This window comes from Triplophysa rosa, linkage group LG12 (genome assembly GCF_024868665.1).
Source record: "Triplophysa rosa linkage group LG12, Trosa_1v2, whole genome shotgun sequence".
Lineage (NCBI taxonomy): Eukaryota > Metazoa > Chordata > Actinopteri > Cypriniformes > Nemacheilidae > Triplophysa > Triplophysa rosa.
This window is the reverse complement of record NC_079901.1, coordinates 12,668,564-12,686,144: the sequence shown is the minus strand read 5'-3', so window position 1 is coordinate 12,686,144 and position 17,581 is coordinate 12,668,564. Positions and strand designations below refer to the sequence as shown.

General features: G+C 37.7%; 2 protein-coding genes across 2 annotated transcripts in view; both read right to left on the bottom strand.

Annotated features, from left to right (window-relative positions):
- The window catches only part of kcnab1a (potassium voltage-gated channel subfamily A regulatory beta subunit 1a), a 106,215-nt gene extending 101,348 nt beyond the window's left edge, over positions 1-4,867 (bottom strand). The window contains exons 1-2 of the mRNA XM_057347962.1: positions 4,754-4,867; positions 1,948-2,036 (exon numbers count right to left, since the gene is read on the bottom strand). Coding sequence (XP_057203945.1) covers positions 1,948-2,018 — 71 coding nt within the window. The 5' untranslated portion in view covers positions 2,019-2,036; positions 4,754-4,867. The remainder of the gene's footprint in view (positions 1-1,947; positions 2,037-4,753) is intronic.
- A 2,237-nt stretch (positions 4,868-7,104) lies between these two features.
- LOC130563055 (vomeronasal type-2 receptor 1) lies at positions 7,105-15,409 on the bottom strand. The gene is made up of 6 exons (XM_057348457.1): positions 15,075-15,409; positions 13,270-13,561; positions 12,240-13,100; positions 10,336-10,563; positions 9,732-9,855; positions 7,105-8,860 (listed from the first exon to the last, which is right to left on the bottom strand). The coding sequence occupies exons 1-6, from the start codon at positions 15,314-15,316 to the stop codon at positions 7,785-7,787; spliced, it is 2,823 nt and encodes a 940-aa protein (XP_057204440.1). The 5' UTR covers positions 15,317-15,409; the 3' UTR covers positions 7,105-7,784.
- Between the last annotated feature and the right edge of the window lie 2,172 nt (positions 15,410-17,581).

Below are 17,581 nucleotides of genomic sequence, written 5' to 3'. Positions count from 1 at the left end.
TTTGCTACATTGTTTTAGATACCTTTATAAAATATACACTGACACATTTCGAATCTAATAATGCTATAATATACTGAACCACAAAAAATGTGTACAAATAATAAAAATAAGAAAACTCCATTTTCTTAGTGTTTATTCTTAAAGGTCCAGTGTATGAAATTTAGTGGCATCTATCGGCGAGGTTGTGAATTGCAACCAATGGCTCACTCCACCCCTGTCCCCTCCCTTTCAATGCACTACGGTGGCTGACACAGGACTAAGATGTCGTCACGTTTTGGCTTCTTTGCCGAAGTAGATAACCCATTTACGGAACGCGCAGTTTGTCCTTTTAGGGCTACTGTAGAAACAACATGGTGAATCTATGTAAGGGGACCCGCTGTGTTTGTAGATAGAAATAGCTCATTCTAAGATCATAAAAACATAACGCTTCATTATGTAAGAACTTTATACTACCTCTGAAGACTATATGTATGTATGTATATTATATTGCATTTCTTTCAATTGATTTTAAATCACACACAGCACCTTTAAGCCACTCTTTTACATATAAGTTCAATTTAAATCTACTTCCTTAAATATAGATCCTAACGTCAATTCTGTATCAATTCATTCTCAAATCAATTCAATTGTTTATTCATGTCCTTTCCTGCCGTTTCTATATTTAAATGATTTTTTTTCATTCTAGGAGTAATAGCAGAGCCTACATCTCTCTGTCTCAGTAATGAAGGCGAATGAAGCAATGCTGAAAAGAGGAGACCAGGAAATAACAGGTATGAAAGTTAAATTAGGAGAAGAAGAATAAATTGAGGCATGATAGCTACTTAGAAAAAAAACTGAAACTGCTGATGAAGCAGAGATTGTTTTTACTGTTTGACATAGAGATGAGAGAGGCAAGTGAGAGTCAAATAGGTTACACAGTCTGATATAACTCAAGGCATCAACCCAAATAATACTCACTCATAGCCAGGAGCCTGGTGGCTCATAACTGTGTGACTCAAAAGAACAGCTGTTCTCCAGACTCCGATTCTTTCCACAAACACTTTAACATTCATTCTACACTTCTTCACACATACTTTTGTAAATCTCAGAACAGCCTGCTGCTGTATGTCACAAGTCAAGTCTTTTTTTACACTTCTCACTTGATTGGAAAAATTGTTGCTGCAAGCTAATAAAATGAGGCACTCAGTCACAAGACTTATAGTAATGTTTTGTGATGTTTTCCTCATTATTTTATGCCTTTCTTTTTGCTGTCACAGCCTCAATAATACGGTACATAACCGCTTTCAACAATGAAGTATTTCTTCTGGTAAAAGAGAGGAGGAAAGAAGCTGGTTGTCTATTTCCCACATTCTCAGATAAGTCTTGATGAGAAAAACAACCAAATATTTAAGCATTTTAACAACAAAATTGTGTCAGCTCTGTAATATCTCATGACATGAGCAGTTAATCATTGCCATTGTATTGGATTCACCCAAACAGATATTTATCCTAATATCCTCTTTTCCACAGAAGAAAGAAAATCATATGGGTATCGATTGACATGACTAGTAAAGGCACTCTACTGTTCGATATAAAATACTCATTTGGTTAAAGTATGTCAACTATCACCTAAAATGTAGGTCCTAAATGATAGAATCAACTTTCTTCTTATTTACGACTTATCAAAAGAGAACATTACTTTTACATGTATTTTATCCGCTGTGACTTGTTTCAAAGACTTGTTATACACCTGTGTAAAAATATCACACCAAATGTCATCACAGAAGCTGTTAGAGACCTTTGACATGCGGTGTCTCTTTGGATCCAGGAAGACAATCTATCACCTCACAGTATTAATCACCAGGATTTACTGCATGTATTTACAGGAGCTCAACATACAGCTCCCTAACTGTAGTAACAGATGGACGTCATAGCTCTGACTCATACAGTAGCGGGTATTTCACTCACCTGTATGGCATCTTTGAACTACTGGGAACTCTGTCACTGCCATCTATCACCTCTTGTACTTTTTCTGCCATATTTGATATCCAGTCCACCTGCAAAATGTTAAAAGTCACATTGGCTTACATAATAAAAAAATTCTCCTTTGACGATACACAATATATCCTATGCTATCATTTACTATTTTTAGTTATATGCTGCATTAAAGACACCTCGGATTTGGAATATTTCCCACCTCAAACCGTGACGTAACGTCTGGATTTAGTAACATTAGACATATTTAGTAACATTAAAACATTAATGTTAGTAAAGATTTAGCAGTATTAAAATAGTATTTATTATATTTATTAACATTGATAGAGCGCCATTACAGAAATTACTTCCGGTTGAGGTGGAAACTATCCTAAATCTGAGGTCTTGAATGCAGCATAGTTGCATAATAGTGTCATAAACTAATAACGTTACTTTTTAGTTAATATGGTCTACATAAACAATAAAGTCTTTTTAAAGAAAACGTTTTTAAAACGACAATCATCTTAACCATAAAAAAGTCACAATTCTATGCAAATATTCAGAATAAAGAAAATTACAAACGGGATGAATATTTGCTCGTGTCATGCTGTGAAGTCCTTAATCAGTTTATTGGAAATAATCACATTAATCATTAGGGCTGTGGAAAAATATCGATACATGTAACTATCGCAATATTTTTTTTTCCGATAGTGTATTGATAGTGATACCCCTACTATCGATATAGTACACAGCATGTTGTATTTCTAGCTCTACTTTTTACATTTTCTATTTAAAGCATTGGAATATATCGCAAATGTGTATCGTATCAAAATACATAGCAATATATTGTATCGGGACCCATCTATTGTGATATGTAGGCACTTGCCAATACACAGCCCTATTAATCATGCACATGTAAACACTGATGTACAATTCAGCAGTCAGTCGATGTGGCATCTGTGTATGTCTGTGTGTCAACTCAACAAACGTGACACAAGATAATTTTTTTAAAGATATTTATTACATTTAGGCAATTTATTTTAAGTGTTCACCATTAGATACTTTTAAATAAAACTGTTAAAAAATCTCTAGGGCCTGCACTGTTTCCCAACCCACCCACCTTACAGTACAGTACAGAAAGACCCTACTTCTATCTCTTAGTGAGACCAAGGGGTGAACTGAAGACCACCTGCCAGGGCACTATTCTAGAATCAAGACTAATCTAATATACTACACAGGAAGGTTTTTATACTGCAGGAAGCCGAAAGTTCTGCCCAAAGTGCTGCACCAGAGTTGGGAAACAAAAGAAGGTAATGGCGAACAAATCGGATCAGGTGACAAATCAAATGTGATCAGTAAAAGTCGGGTAACGTTAGTTACAAATCGCGTTATCATTTAGGATATTGTTAGTGAGTGATTCGATTATTTTTATATCTTATATTGTCATTTAAAAATCACGTTATAGTTTAAAATCTTATTCGTATACTGGTTCATTACATATCTGACATTATCTCAAGATTACAAATAAAAACAGAAAAAAATTTCACGTTAAAGCTCACGGCAAATATCTAACACAAGTGTTCGTCCTGTGATGACCATACCATTTTTCACCCGCTTTCCAATCTGGGTGTCCATGCCTTCCTTATCAAGTTATCATTGCCAAAATGAATGAACGAATGCGGAGAAGGCTGCGCTTTATATAGTCGGAGACCACCCTCTGTCATAAACAACAAATATCCCAGAACAATCCACTTAAAGTGTCAATCCGCAATCCATCTCCCATTATTCGCATTAACCCTTTTTCGCAAAAAAGAAAAACCACCTCAAGTGAGCGTAAAAACTTTTTTGCGAATTAAGGGTTTTTAATTCGAATTTTGCCGTTTCCATCACTCGTTTCTGATGCGAAACTTCAAAATGCGAATAAAACCAGAGTGATGGAAACCCGCTTACTGTGAGGACAAAATAAAGATGGTGACCTCTAGTGGCTGCGTGAATGTAGGCTATTCACGGGAGTAGCATCTGCCTGCAAACCCGGAGGCTGCAATTTCAGGACCGCATTTCTGGGGACGCATTTCTAGGAACCTATAATTGTGTTACAAAGATATTTTTCTTTTTTACATTTCTTAATGTCAGTTTTTGTTGCTTTTAACTTTTTGGCTAACCAAAACCCACCCACATCTTAACTCAACTATTTGCTTTTCATGGCGAGCCTAACTCAAGCCAGGATTTGGCCAAACTGATGCATGGCTTTTTGTTTGTTTTGGCTTTAGACTCACACCACAACCAACCCTAATGCTGTTTGACACAAGACTGTGGAAAAAAGCAATAACAGGACTAAGCTAGAAGTGCCAAATGTAAGCCATTTTTGGCCCAGAATTTGTTGCTACGTATACATGGGGTGTAGTTCTGTCAGTTTCCAACAATTCAAACATCGTTTTGGAGGTTTTAATAGAGCTTGCTATACATTATAAAATTGTGATATTTTATTAGAACACTTAAATAACCTGAAGTAACGTTTTTGAAAGAAATTGTTTTGAAAGCACATAAGAGTACATAGGAACTAAAATGATTCAAGATGAATGTTTTTATTTATCACCATGAAACGTGTCTGAAGTATTTTTTGTTTGAGAACCCCTGCTCTATACACAGTAATCTCAAGGACAACTCTCAACATGAAACCGGCCTGCTAAAATAGTAGCAAGCATAAGCTTTGTAAAACAACACCCATTTTACCGCATGTATCATTAATATCATGCTGTATATTACTTTACAAAGATCTGATGACTTATTAAAATCGTACCTTCACAGGGCCGTCAGTTTAGCTGGTTTCCACTCAGTGTTGTCTGTGGTCAATGGTCTTAAATTAGCCTTTTTGCCAAACCCTTATTCAGGCATTTTGTTTATACCACATCCACAGTTACTCAGACACACACCCATATCAACTGCAAAGGTCTTCCTCAAGCATGCTAGGCTTCCCTCACACAGGGTGTGTTGTTACATGTCCAATTATAGACAAACATCATCACTCCACAAAGCATCTACAGTGGCAAGTGATACTGTGTGACCCATGGATACTTACTCTCTATAACACACAATGTCAGAACATATTGTTTCAAGCATGTGTTTAAACAATGCCAACTTTGGTCACATTTGACCACAAATAGTATATTTTGGATGGTAAATTTTTTTTGTTCGGGAGACTTGTTTCTGTTACTCCCTGGTTACTCTTATTTTATCTCCTCTTTAAGGTTCAATGTTTGAAATTTAGTGGCATCTAGCGGTGAGGTTGCGAATTGCAACCAACGGCTCACTCCACCCCTCCTTTAAAGCACTACGGAGGCTGACACAAGGCTTAGATGTCATCATGTTTTTGCTTCTTTGCCGAAGGAGATAACGTATTTACAAAATGCGCTCTGTAGAGCAGTTTGTCCGTTTAGGGCTACTGTAGAAACAACATGGCGAATTCCATGTAGAAGACCCGCGGTGAACGTAGATAGAAATAGCTCATTCTGACCAAACGCGATGCAATGAGCTTTCTGCTATAAGCAATTTGTTTGTCCATACCGTACGGGAAAAAGGGGCGGGATGCGACAATCAATAACAATACACAGCCAATCAAAACAGTTTTTGTCTGTCCACGCACCCTCTCACGCTGCAGCTTCAATCATAATTTATCACAGACCCTGCCTTTTTTATAAGCTTAAGTTTGTTTATTTCATTCTCCAGCAATCCCCATCAAACAGGTGACAGAATACAAGATCACAGATGATACTACAGAATCATAAAAGGTCTTCAACAATGCCTGACATACACCAAAGGATCTCAGTCTCCTTAATAAATGAATACAACTCTGTCTTTTTTATAGACTGGTATCGTCTGACCAATCAAGCTGTTCAGGTATACCCCCAGGTATGATGTAACAATCTCAATTTTGGACTCGTGTATATTCACTGGCACCATTTGATGAGGATATCGTCCAAATGTTTATAAATGTTACTAGAGCAACCAAAGCTAGGAACGCCTTCTAACCAGAGCCATTGAGAGAGAGAGAGTTGCGCCAACGGAAGTTCAAATTTTTCAAATTCATGGAGCCTTCAGATAGTTCCAGGAAGTTCTGTTTTCTCTTTAAATGCTTTATTTCTTTCATTTTTTTATTCATTAAATGACTTACGTCTTTAAATAGGTTAAACGTTTACCCCAGTTGGTCTGTTTAGTCGCAGCTCCATGCGTTACTAGTAACTTCCGGGAACTAATGAGAGCCTCCATGAACTGCCGTTGCTGTGAAAAAACTGTTCTATTGGAACATATCTCTCTCTCTCAATGGCTCTGCTACTAACGACTTTGTAGCAAGAGATTAGCAACACCTAGCGACAGAGTTTCCGGCTGTGTGAACGCACAATGTGTATTTCTTGCTATGCGATCGTTTGAAGGCGTTCCTGGCTTTGGTTGTCCTAGTAACAGTTTGCTGTTAGTAACACTGCTTTTCTCCTATTGGTAGTCGCTCGCGAAAGTCACTCATCATTTGCTTAAAGTTGAACGATTGTCAACTTTTGTCTATTGACCGTCACTGGACACTCCCCACTTTCTGTCGTTAACGGTCAATGTCGCTCATGTCGCCGGAAGTCGCCACTCTCCATTGAAATGAATGAGATCGCGTCGCTCTGCCGCTGCTAGTTTCTGGCGGTCTGAATGGGCGTAAGGTGATAAAAACATAACGCTTCATTTTGTAAGATCTTTATACACATCTCAATACATTATGTATATTATATTGCAGTTCTGTCAATAAATCCTCCAAAAAATTACACACTGAACCTTCAACTCTCAAACAATCTTATATTAAGATGAGTTCAGGCTGCAAAAATCAAATATCTGGACCTTCAAAATAAGAACCATACAGTAAGAGTCTGGTGTTTTATTTGGCTGTGGAGAGATACAAATAAATAAAGATGGAGTCTGATTCAGCCTGTCAGTGTCTGATAAACACTTTGTGTCACTTGGTGTCTGGAAGCTAAGAAAAGTGTAAAGTAAAAAGAGAGAAACAAGACTGACAATTTAAGGTAACTGTTTATTTTATGAATACGATAAATGCAAAACATATGATATGATGAGTACATATTAGTTGAGAAAAATAAATGAAAATGAAGACCCCTTCAAAGATGCCTGTGCAAAATTCAGCATAGCTCTAAACAATTTACAATGGATTCAACTTCGCCTCCCACATTTCTAAAAGACACACCCAGTTTATTCTAATAAAACATTTAAAGAAACTTTACCTTTAGAAATAAAGCATAGTTTACAGAAGTTTCACAAAAATATACTTCATGTATGTTAGCAAAACTATTGCGATACATCTTTTATTTATCAAATAGGAGCAAATAGAAGAGTGGTACTTTTTATGTGGAGAATATCCGGCTGCTGAAGTCTCAGTGCTCCCACCTGCTGTCAGGAACCTGCATTACCTCTCTATTGCCATGTCTTTAAGACAGGAAAATAGGTTTTATTTTATTTATGTGCCGAGTGCAGACTGCTTCTTGCTTCATATTAACAGCTACACTAGTCAAAAAACACCCTGAGTGCAATTTCATGTTTATTTAAAAGGGTCATATCATGAGGAATCCAATTTTCCTTTCATTATTTTCCTTCCTTTATTTTCTTTATCAAACATGGCATAGAGACTGTTATTAAAGAACATGGCTAATAACTTTAAGGTCTCTTTACTGTTATTCCTATTCTGTTTTAGATCTTATATCTAAATTTATATTTAGGAAATATGAAGTTCAAACAAACAAATCGGACTTGAACATTCATAGTGATGTTTTCAGGCACTGTCTTCATTCATCTAGAGACACGGTGGACACAGTGGTGCCATTGGCAGTGCTGGCTATAGACGCTGAGCTTCCATTGGCAGCTGTGTCACGAGATTTCGGTCTGGTAATCATCATCTCCTCTTTGTTCCTCTCAGGCTTGATAAGCAGCACATAGACCTTGGGGATAAAAATACAAGCCAGCAGGCCGAAGCTGGAAGCCAAGATGGCAAAGATTTGCACCGCCACCATGAACTTCCCCCGTGTGCTCAGGTAGGCTGGCACAAAAGAGATCCAAACGATGAAAAACACCAGCATGCCAAAGGTCACACTCTTGCCCTCGCTGAAGTGGTCTTCCAACTTTCTCGCCACGAAAGCAAAGGTGAAAGCGACGACAGCCAACAGAATGTCATAGCCAAAGATGGAGCAGATGAAGATGATGTTTCCAGGATCACATTCTAAGATGATCTTAATGTTCTGGGCGGCCGTGTTTTTCACCGGGTGCGGAGGAACCAGGATCAGCCACACGGTGCAGCCCACCGCTTGGATCAGGGTGCACACAATCATTATCGCCCTCTGGGTTCTGGGATGTATGGGGTCGACGTCATTCTTCTGCGGTATGGCTGGGGCAATGACAGCGGTGTCAGGACTCTGCTCAGAAGCTGCCGCTGCCGCTTTGGCCTTCTTGGTGGCAGTTTTGACGGCTTTAACCGCTCTGGCTCTCAGCATGAGAAGAGCTGATTTGCCCATGATGGAGGAGAGGACCAGAGCAAAGCCAACGGCCAGTGCCACCTGGCTGGTCATGCAAGACCACATCTGAGGCTCTCCCAGGAAGACGATAGAACAGAGGAAGGTGATGACCAAACCGAACAGCAGGGTGAAGCTTAGCAGAGGATCATTGGCCTTCACCAGAGGGGTGTTTAGGTGGATGAAGAAAATGATGGCTACTACGATAGTCAAAAGAGCACCAAAAGCAGAGATGGCGATGAGTGTGATCCCAAGAGGTTCAGAGAAGTCCAGGAATTCAATGGTCTTTGGCACACACTCATCATGATTTGCATTGGACCAGTCGTCTTCATGGCATTGGATACAACCTCTTGCATCTGTTGGAAATGCACAAGTGATTCAAAGTGATTATTTGGCTACATGGTTAAAAGCGAATAGAAGCTTTCTTTGCTATTTATAATCGCTGGTCATATAAATATCAGGAGGGTACGCATACAGCTGCAGAAAAACTAAGAGACCATTTCAAAATGATTTTGTTTTTCTGAATTTACTATTTCTAGGTATGTGTTAAGGTAAAATGACTATTTTTGCTTTATTCTGTGAACGACTAACAACATTTCTCCCAAATTTCAAATTAAAATATTGTTTTTATTTGCTTTTATTTGCAGAAAATGAAAACTGGAGAAACAGGTCAAAATATCAGAAAAGATGCTCTGTATTTTTCAGACCTCAAATACTGCAAAGAAAACAAGTTCATATTCACTTTTAAGCAACACAACAGTAATATCTGTATTTAGGAAAAGTTAAAAAAATATTTTATGTGATAACCTGGATTTTTATCACAGTTTTCGTGTGTCTTGTCATGTTGTCAGTCTTTCACATTGCTGTTGGATGACTTTATGTCACTCCTGAGGTTTGATTTTGTTGAAATCCAACAGACACTGGACTGGAATGGACACCATACATCTAGAAATGCTGATTCAATGAACATTTGGAATGATCTTTTCATTGTTTTATATACATATCCATCGGGTGGATATCTTTGGTCAAACATTACTTCACAAGCAATTACAAAATGAAAGCTGAAGCCAATGTTTGACACATGATGTTCGTTATTACTGCATGACTACATAGTTGTGTTTTTTACACTTTTGCTATCACTTCCGAGAAGCTCTAGTGTATCATGCCCCTCCCAGAAACAGGCACAAACACACACACCAACAATGTTCATAATGATTAACTCCTGACCTGTTGTGTTCGAGATCTCGCCATCTGCACAGGGGATGCAGTCAAAACAGCAAACAGGTTCTCCCTGACGGATACCCATCCTGGTTCCCGGCTGGCACCTCTCACTGCACACAGAGTGTGGCACCTGTGACACAACAACAAAAGACCGCATGAAGTTTCATGTCAGTACACCGGAGAAGCACGTCAGTTTGTTTACTTTGTTTCTTACAGAGATTCCACATGCAACAATGAGAAGCAAAACATTATTACATTCAATTTTTTATGTAATCTAACCATGATGGGATGACTAACAAAAGCAGTGATGTGTTGGTTACAGGCCATTTTATGTAATACAATATTTAATTAGCATTAAAAAGTAAACGAGCAAAAACACATTTATACTGTAACTTAATTTTATATGATTGCAGAACTCCTGAGTTTGGGCTTCCAGTGTGTTGTGTTAAAGTTTGAAAGGTTGTTTCTTGTACAAGTGAAATTAATGTTTTGATTGTCAACCACACAAAATAATAACTATTTTAACCATTTATTATTTTCATATTGTCAATGGTAGTCAAGGTGATTTGTCAAAAGATTAAAGACGGCACACATAACGTGACCTCCTCACCTCCAGAATTTCGTTGTTCCAGATGATAGAGGTGTTGTCTATTGTCAATCTCTTATCTATGGGCACTGTGCCATTATAGTAACCAATGGGGTGATATGTAACCCCACCCTCTGAATCACTCTGCCAATTTAAGATTTCATAAAAGCCTTCCACATCGCCATTATTGAAGTATATCTCTTCTCTGGTGTGAGGGACTATAAATCTGAGATTCTTCAGGTAGTACATCAGCTGAAGAGAGAACACAAGAAGACATGAGTGAGACATGGGAAACTATATTTTAAAATCAGCAAACTAACAAAGGTAAGTGTTTCTGTAGCACATCTGATAGAGCACTGTCAGATTTGCAAAGGTCATAGGTTTGAATCTTAAAGATGGGGTAACATGCTATTTCATGCATTCTGACTTCTTTACACTGTTAAACATGCTGGCTTCTCATGCTTAACATGGTCAACTTGTTCAAAAACGAGTTGGACGTATGACGTAGTATTTCTGTGCTTGATACACTCCCCCAGCACTCCAACTTATTTCGGAAAGTTTTTTATAAGTCTGGATCCCTGTTTTGTAACAGGGATCCTATTCCTGTTATTGGCCATTCTCCCGGAAAAGCAGGCCCACGCGTCATCCACCGAGCAAAAGACCGAGAGAAAGAGCACGCCCACGAAAGAGCACATCCATCAATGCCACTTCACTCGGCTGACGGAAGTTTAGCTGTGTTTGTTTGCTAACTGCATTTCTGTGATGAATGTTATATAAATGGTGGATATAACACTGGATTTGGAGATCGTTTCAAACTGATTTCAGTTAATTGCATGCGGTAAGAGTCATATGTCTGTGTTTTCTTGCCAATCGGCGTGTACGTGCATAATGTAAACAACACGAAGGGATGCTCGTGCTATAGTTCCGTCCCCCCTGCACGCCTCCAGCAGCTCGTCTTTTTCCGGAAATAATCGTACAGCTGTCTCTCTCTTTTATAAATTTGATCAAACTGAATACTCTTCGAAGATACGAAGTATGCAATACTCCTGAATAGGTAGTCAAGATTAATATGAGATTTGCAGAAACTGCGTGTGTTACCCCATCTTTAAAGAACACACAAAAATGAATAATTTGACACCATTTTAAGCCGCTTTGAATAAAACTGTGTGCTGAATGCATTAACATACATTTAAAAAGATATGGTTTTGTCTGTGTTGTTTCTGTTCCACATATGTGTGTAACATTTTAAAGCCGCAATCCACAACTTTACCTCTCTATCGCCATCTCTGTTTGAAACATTAAACTGTAGATTATTTGAAATACGTGTTGAAAAAAACATGTCCTGCACAATCCGAGCTCAAATTAAAACTCATTATTATAAGCTTACACTTGCGAATCAAGAGGAGCTAAGACGAAAGTTTTCTTTACTTGCTCAATTACTGATTTTTTATACTGATTCAGTTATTGTGTTATAAATTGCAGCTTTAAACACCCATAACAAATAAGAGGTTACAATTTATGATGATCTTTTTAGTGCTGTCAAATTAATTAATTAATAGCAATTAATCGATTCCAAAATAAATGTCTGTGTTTATATAATATGTGTGTGTGTGTGTGTGTGTGTGTGTGTGTAGCATTTACATTTATATATATATAAATACACATACAAATACTGTATATATTTAAGAAATATGAGTAATATATATAAGGTATAAGGTTTACATAAGGTAAATTTTATTTAAACATACACGTATATATATTTATGTAAATATTTGTTATACAAATGTATGTGCGTGCATATATATATATATATATATATATATATACAGTATAGACGCCACACACATATATTATATAAACAACCATTTATTTTGGAATCGATTCATTTTTGTTTGCTTGCTTTGTGTGCTTGTTGTTTTGTGTTTTACCTGCCAAGGCTCAAATTTATCAATGTCAGCACAGCTGCCGCCATCAAAAGGGCCTTTCCCTGGTACACAGTGCTCCAGATTATGCAGGGCATGTGCCACGGCATACACAGCCTTATACACATTGTACGTAATCCTCAACTGTGACACATCTGTGAATGTATTATTTAACTTGCCTAACATCTCCTTTCCATTGCAGAGGCCTTCGGGATCTAATCTGACATCCTGAGCACTTGTAATATTCCCTGATTCTCTGGCATTTTGCATTGCCTTTTGAAAACTTAGAGTACAGTTAAAAGCTGTCTCCCAAAACTCTTCTGTCAAAGGGTCCTGATAGGGATCGATCTGCAGCAGGTGCTCTTCCAGGCCGGGTATTGTGGCTTTTTTCACAGCGAACCCGATCGTGCCTCCCAGAACGGGCAGAATATTGCGGTGACGTGAGATGGCAGCAGACGTGACCCAGGCCTCGCTTGCAATCCACGTGCGATTGGTGACATTGTTCAAAAGCAGTTCTTCCACCAGGGGTCTCATGTCCACATCAGAGGAGAACACCACAATGATCTTAGCCGTGGAGCCCAGCACTGTCTGCACAATGCGCTGGATGGCCTCTGGGCTGCTGACCTTGGGGAGGGTTTCAGAGAAGGATGTGCAGACCCCTGCTTCTTCCACCAGCTCCTTGAACCTCTTGATGCCATATTTGCCATAATCGTCTTCGGCTGCGATGGTACCCACCCAGGTCCAGCCAAAATGAAGCACCAGTCGCGCCATGGCCACAGACTGATGCTCGTCGCTGGGTATCGTGCGGAGGAAGGTGGGGTATTGAAATCTGCTTTCTAAAACTGAGCACGAAGATTCGTAGCTCATCTAGTAATGTGGAAAGAAATACTTTAGTTGAAACACCCAAACTGATTTGTTGTGATTCTTGGTTTAAACATAATAAAATAATATACAGTATAATATAGCAATAATATATGAACATATAGATTCTAAACACAAAAAACATCACAGATCAAATACAGCAATTGAAGGTTACTTGTGGGAAATAGTAGAGGCCCAGGATCCTGGCTGTGGCAATAGAGAGATCAGAGCCTCCAGCCCCGATCAAAGCCGAAAGTGGAGGACCATTTCCACATCTGTAGTTGGGCACAGCCTCATCTTGACCTGTCAAGAAGGTAAGGGTCCCCTCCACAGCTTTGGAAATGGTGAAGCAAGAATCATAGATGACATAACCTAGATCAGTTTTGGGTAACAGGTCGGTCCTGGCGTTGATCTCTTTAATGGCAAACAGCATGGTCTGAGTCCAGCGGAAAGTACGGAAGTTAAAGCTGAGGGGGAATTCACACATTAGAATTCAATGCAATGGGCAGGTGTCCTAGATATAAATGAATAATAGTCCTGGATTGAAAAACACTGAATTATTATTTAGTGTTGTTCTTTCAATCGAAGACTGGAATCATTTGTGAGTGTAAACAAAGCATAAAGGAATAGTTCTCCCAAAAAATGGTTCCCATTGATTTTTCATAGAAGGACTATGGTGAAGTCAATGGGGACTGTTTGTGGGTGCAATATTCCTTCAAAGACATTTTTTGGTCATTACTTAAGCACGTAAAGCCTGGGTGATGTTCTCTTGCTTTGTTTAACTTTAAACAGTAGACAAATTCTAAAGAATTTTTAAGTCTGCATGACATAAAAGTTGCAAGTTGTGTTCTCTTCCATATTGTGATGTATATTTAAGTGAAACGGCTTCTGGAATGAGATAAAAATGCATGGCAGGACTCGATTTTGTTCTTTGGGAATTGATTGGATCATTGAAAGTTAAAACCATGGTCATTGAACAGTCAATATAGCCCCACCCTTGTGCTGAGACATGCGTCATGTAGAGAAGAGACTTTGTTTGAAAGGGACATTTTTGATAAAAAAAATTGTGAGGGCACATAAATGTAAACAATAATGACCCTTAGAGATAAATTATTTGTAACAAAACACTGCAATATTAAACTCAGTATGGTCCGTTTTCATTTCATGGTGACCAAACACTGCTCTTTTGCATACAGGCCATAAGGGTCAAGGTGTTAAATGTTTGAATATGCAAAATGGAGAATGAGATGTTACAGATAGAACACATACATTTCACATTTTAAATGTGATCCATATGTCTCCCATGGGAATTAAAGCGAACTAGGCCTACACAAAATGTTCCAAAACACACAAAATGTGACCATGTGTTTTTGCACATGTAATAAGTTGTTTTCAAAAATAAAATAAAAGACACCGTATGGATTTGGAACAATCTGTAAATTGTGAGAAAATAGATACAAAATGAATTTTATTGTAAAGATTACTCTACAAATGTGTTATGTTGACATTTAATTTAGTCCTCAATTCTCTCTAAATTTAATACATATTTTCTTGCATATCTTGATTTGCTTATCAAATTATCTTGTAAATAAATCGCATTTCTTGTATAATTCTTATTATATCAGGTGACTGGGGATTACCAATGTAATACCAGTTGACACCAATAGGTGTATTGGATGCAATTAATTTCGACAGGTTATGTAATGAGTTTATGGAAAGTAACAGTGATCTGGGAGGCCAACCTGCGATTTCGATAACAACGATGACAAATAAAATCTGTATGATCGAAGGAACAATCGAGAAAATGCAGTGAAATAAAAAAAACATTAACATTAACAACAAGCCTTCCAAGTCAGCAAATACATAAACAAGCATATAGTTGTAAAAAGGACTATCCTATTATTTCAATACTCACAACTTCTAGACAGCTTTTCTGCCAATCAGAAATTTTTTATTGTTTTATAAAAAGTGTAATCTTACCCCTCACATTCCGAGGACTCTGGAGCGTTTGTGGTGTTGCTGTCAGTTGAAGCCAGGCGATTATGAATAGGAAACATACCGCCAATAACCACCGTCTTCTTCTCCACATCCTTATATCCGCTCAGATTGAATTTGGCTTTGAGTTTGCAGCTGGCCTCAGCATCAGTCGACACACAGACATAAGAAATAACACAAAAAACTAACAATAAACGTTCTTTCGAATTCAGTGCAGCTAATTCCATTTTTAGTGTAGGAGCATGCAGAAGACACTGCTCTGATGAGTTTGTGTTTGGAGAAGAGCAGACACTGTGGATTAGTGACGCTTGACTTCCCAGCATCTCCACTGGGAACTCAAACGATTGCATAAGACAACTTCATAAAACACACTCTGAATGTGGATTCACACACCGACCGTGTTAGTGCAACACTAGTTTAAATAAACTATAAATATGAACATGAAAACTAATAGAGCCCATGATGTGCCTGCTGGAATAAAAACAATACAACATCTAATGCTTAGAATGGTTACACTACAAGTGAACCGTTACCTATAATTTCTTCATGTGGTGTTTTGAGTCTTATTCCAGTAGTTAATAATGTTATATTGGATCCTATTCAATAGATAACACCCAGAACACATTACCAGTAGAGACCATTAGTTTACATTCAAACCAATTCAAATCCCATTACATCCATTCGAATGTTTGTGATATATTGTTTTTATCAGCATAGCTATTATCAGTTTAGTGTGTCTTTAAAATGTATCTCTAATTTAGTTCTCTTTATTGAAATAATGAACACATATAATGTGTATTTAATCTTTTCTATCACATTATTAAACACGTATTATTAACCAATTAGACTACTGACTGCACTGTCCAAAAATGGGCAAACTGCATATTAGTACCTCAGAGGTACATATTGGGACATATAAGGGTAGTGACAGCTTGACCATTTCTTCTGACAATGTGGGAGAGGTGCTATAAAGTGAAGATGATATAGGCGAACAACACAAGCAGTACCATGGGGTTGTATTAATTGTGATGGGCGTGCATCGGCTTGTTCGGTGACAGCACCAGTGCTTGAACCTTCCCTGCCATTTACCTCCATAACAGGCTTGATACTGTATCTTTAGTTACCTTTGGGATGTTGCTGTTTGTGGATGTGCTTGTCACTACATGTCCTCCGATCAGCACAAAGGCACACACCTGAACCCCTCTCCCAAGTGAAAGACCGAACACCACACAGGCTCACTGCAGAACACAAACAAGTGCCTGTCATTGTACACAGTGACTATGAAAGAAGAACATTAGTCTGTACTTCTACTAACGGCAATGCTTTAAGGTATTAGAATATGGCAGTAATGATTTAATGAAATGTATGCATTTTGGCTAAGTACGCAAAATATCGAACGCTTGCTTATTTGTTGGTCACTTTGGATACGAACATCAGCCTAACCCTAACCCTATACGACAATAATGTCATGTTTTATAGAACATACATGCATACAATATCTATTGTGACTGTCAGACTAAAAGCTTTTATTTCCAAAGCTGACACTTTTACAGATAAAACTTTTTTTTACAATTAAAAGTTGATAAGCTCTTTTCAATACTTTTTAGTTGCTAAATATTTGCAAAACCCCAGAATAAACATCAAGGATGACAAATAGTGATAATTATGATGACCAATAGTGATTATAATGATTTATGAAAAAATTGAGATACAGGTTTCAGTCCCACAGGAAGAATATGTAAAAAATCTGAAATATGTTTGTAAAAAAATAAGATGTATTACCATAAAACTATTACCATGTATGATTTTCCCAAGACACACGCAAGCATGAATTTGTCGTCTTCCATTTTTCCGACAACAAAGCACCTGAACATAACCAGCTCGGAATCATGACTTCAGAAGTGGGAACTAACGAATTTCCGAGAGCACGTGAAGGCAGCATTAACATATAAAGGCTGTAGACACTTGGGAGATAGAAAAAAACGAACTAGAAAAAACTAAAGGAAACTAAAGAACAAAGACACTAATAAATAAAGAAAACGTGTTTGTCTATTAGAATTTATTGTTAAATATTGCATTTGCAAATACGTTTTTACTTTTATAGGCTTACCACCACAATAAACAGAGTTTGCCATGTGAAGGTCTGTGAATAATGTAATGAGGTGAATTTACTTAGTAACCATTTAATTAATACACAATATGCACACATTCCTAATCTTATCCCTAATAAAACGCTGAAAATGGCTCTGTTACTGTCTCTTGTTTTGTCACACTTCTAATTGCAAATTACATTACATCAATCACATAAATTACATCTTTTTCATCTAAAACAGCGTTTTGTAGTTTGCATCAGTGGATACTGTTGGTCAACAAAAGTTGTAAAATATTGGATGTTTTGCCACTTACAGTACATCGTGCGTTTCACTCTGAATCTTAAAGTCCCAGTGAAATTAAAAATGACAATGCCTATTTTTTCATGAAATATTGCAGCA

Excerpts from the sequence above, each read along its gene's own strand:
- LOC130563055 (XM_057348457.1), bottom strand. The coding sequence starts at position 15,316 with ATGGAATTAGCTGCACTGAATTCGAAAGAACGTTTATTGTTAGTTTTT. Across the intron at positions 13,562-15,074 it reads GAGTCCTCGGAATGTGAGGG|CTTTAACTTCCGTACTTTCC; the intron begins GTAAGATTACAC and ends ATTCCCCCTCAG. Across the intron at positions 10,564-12,239 it reads ATAAATTTGAGCCTTGGCAG|CTGATGTACTACCTGAAGAA; the intron begins GTAAAACACAAA and ends TTCTCTCTTCAG.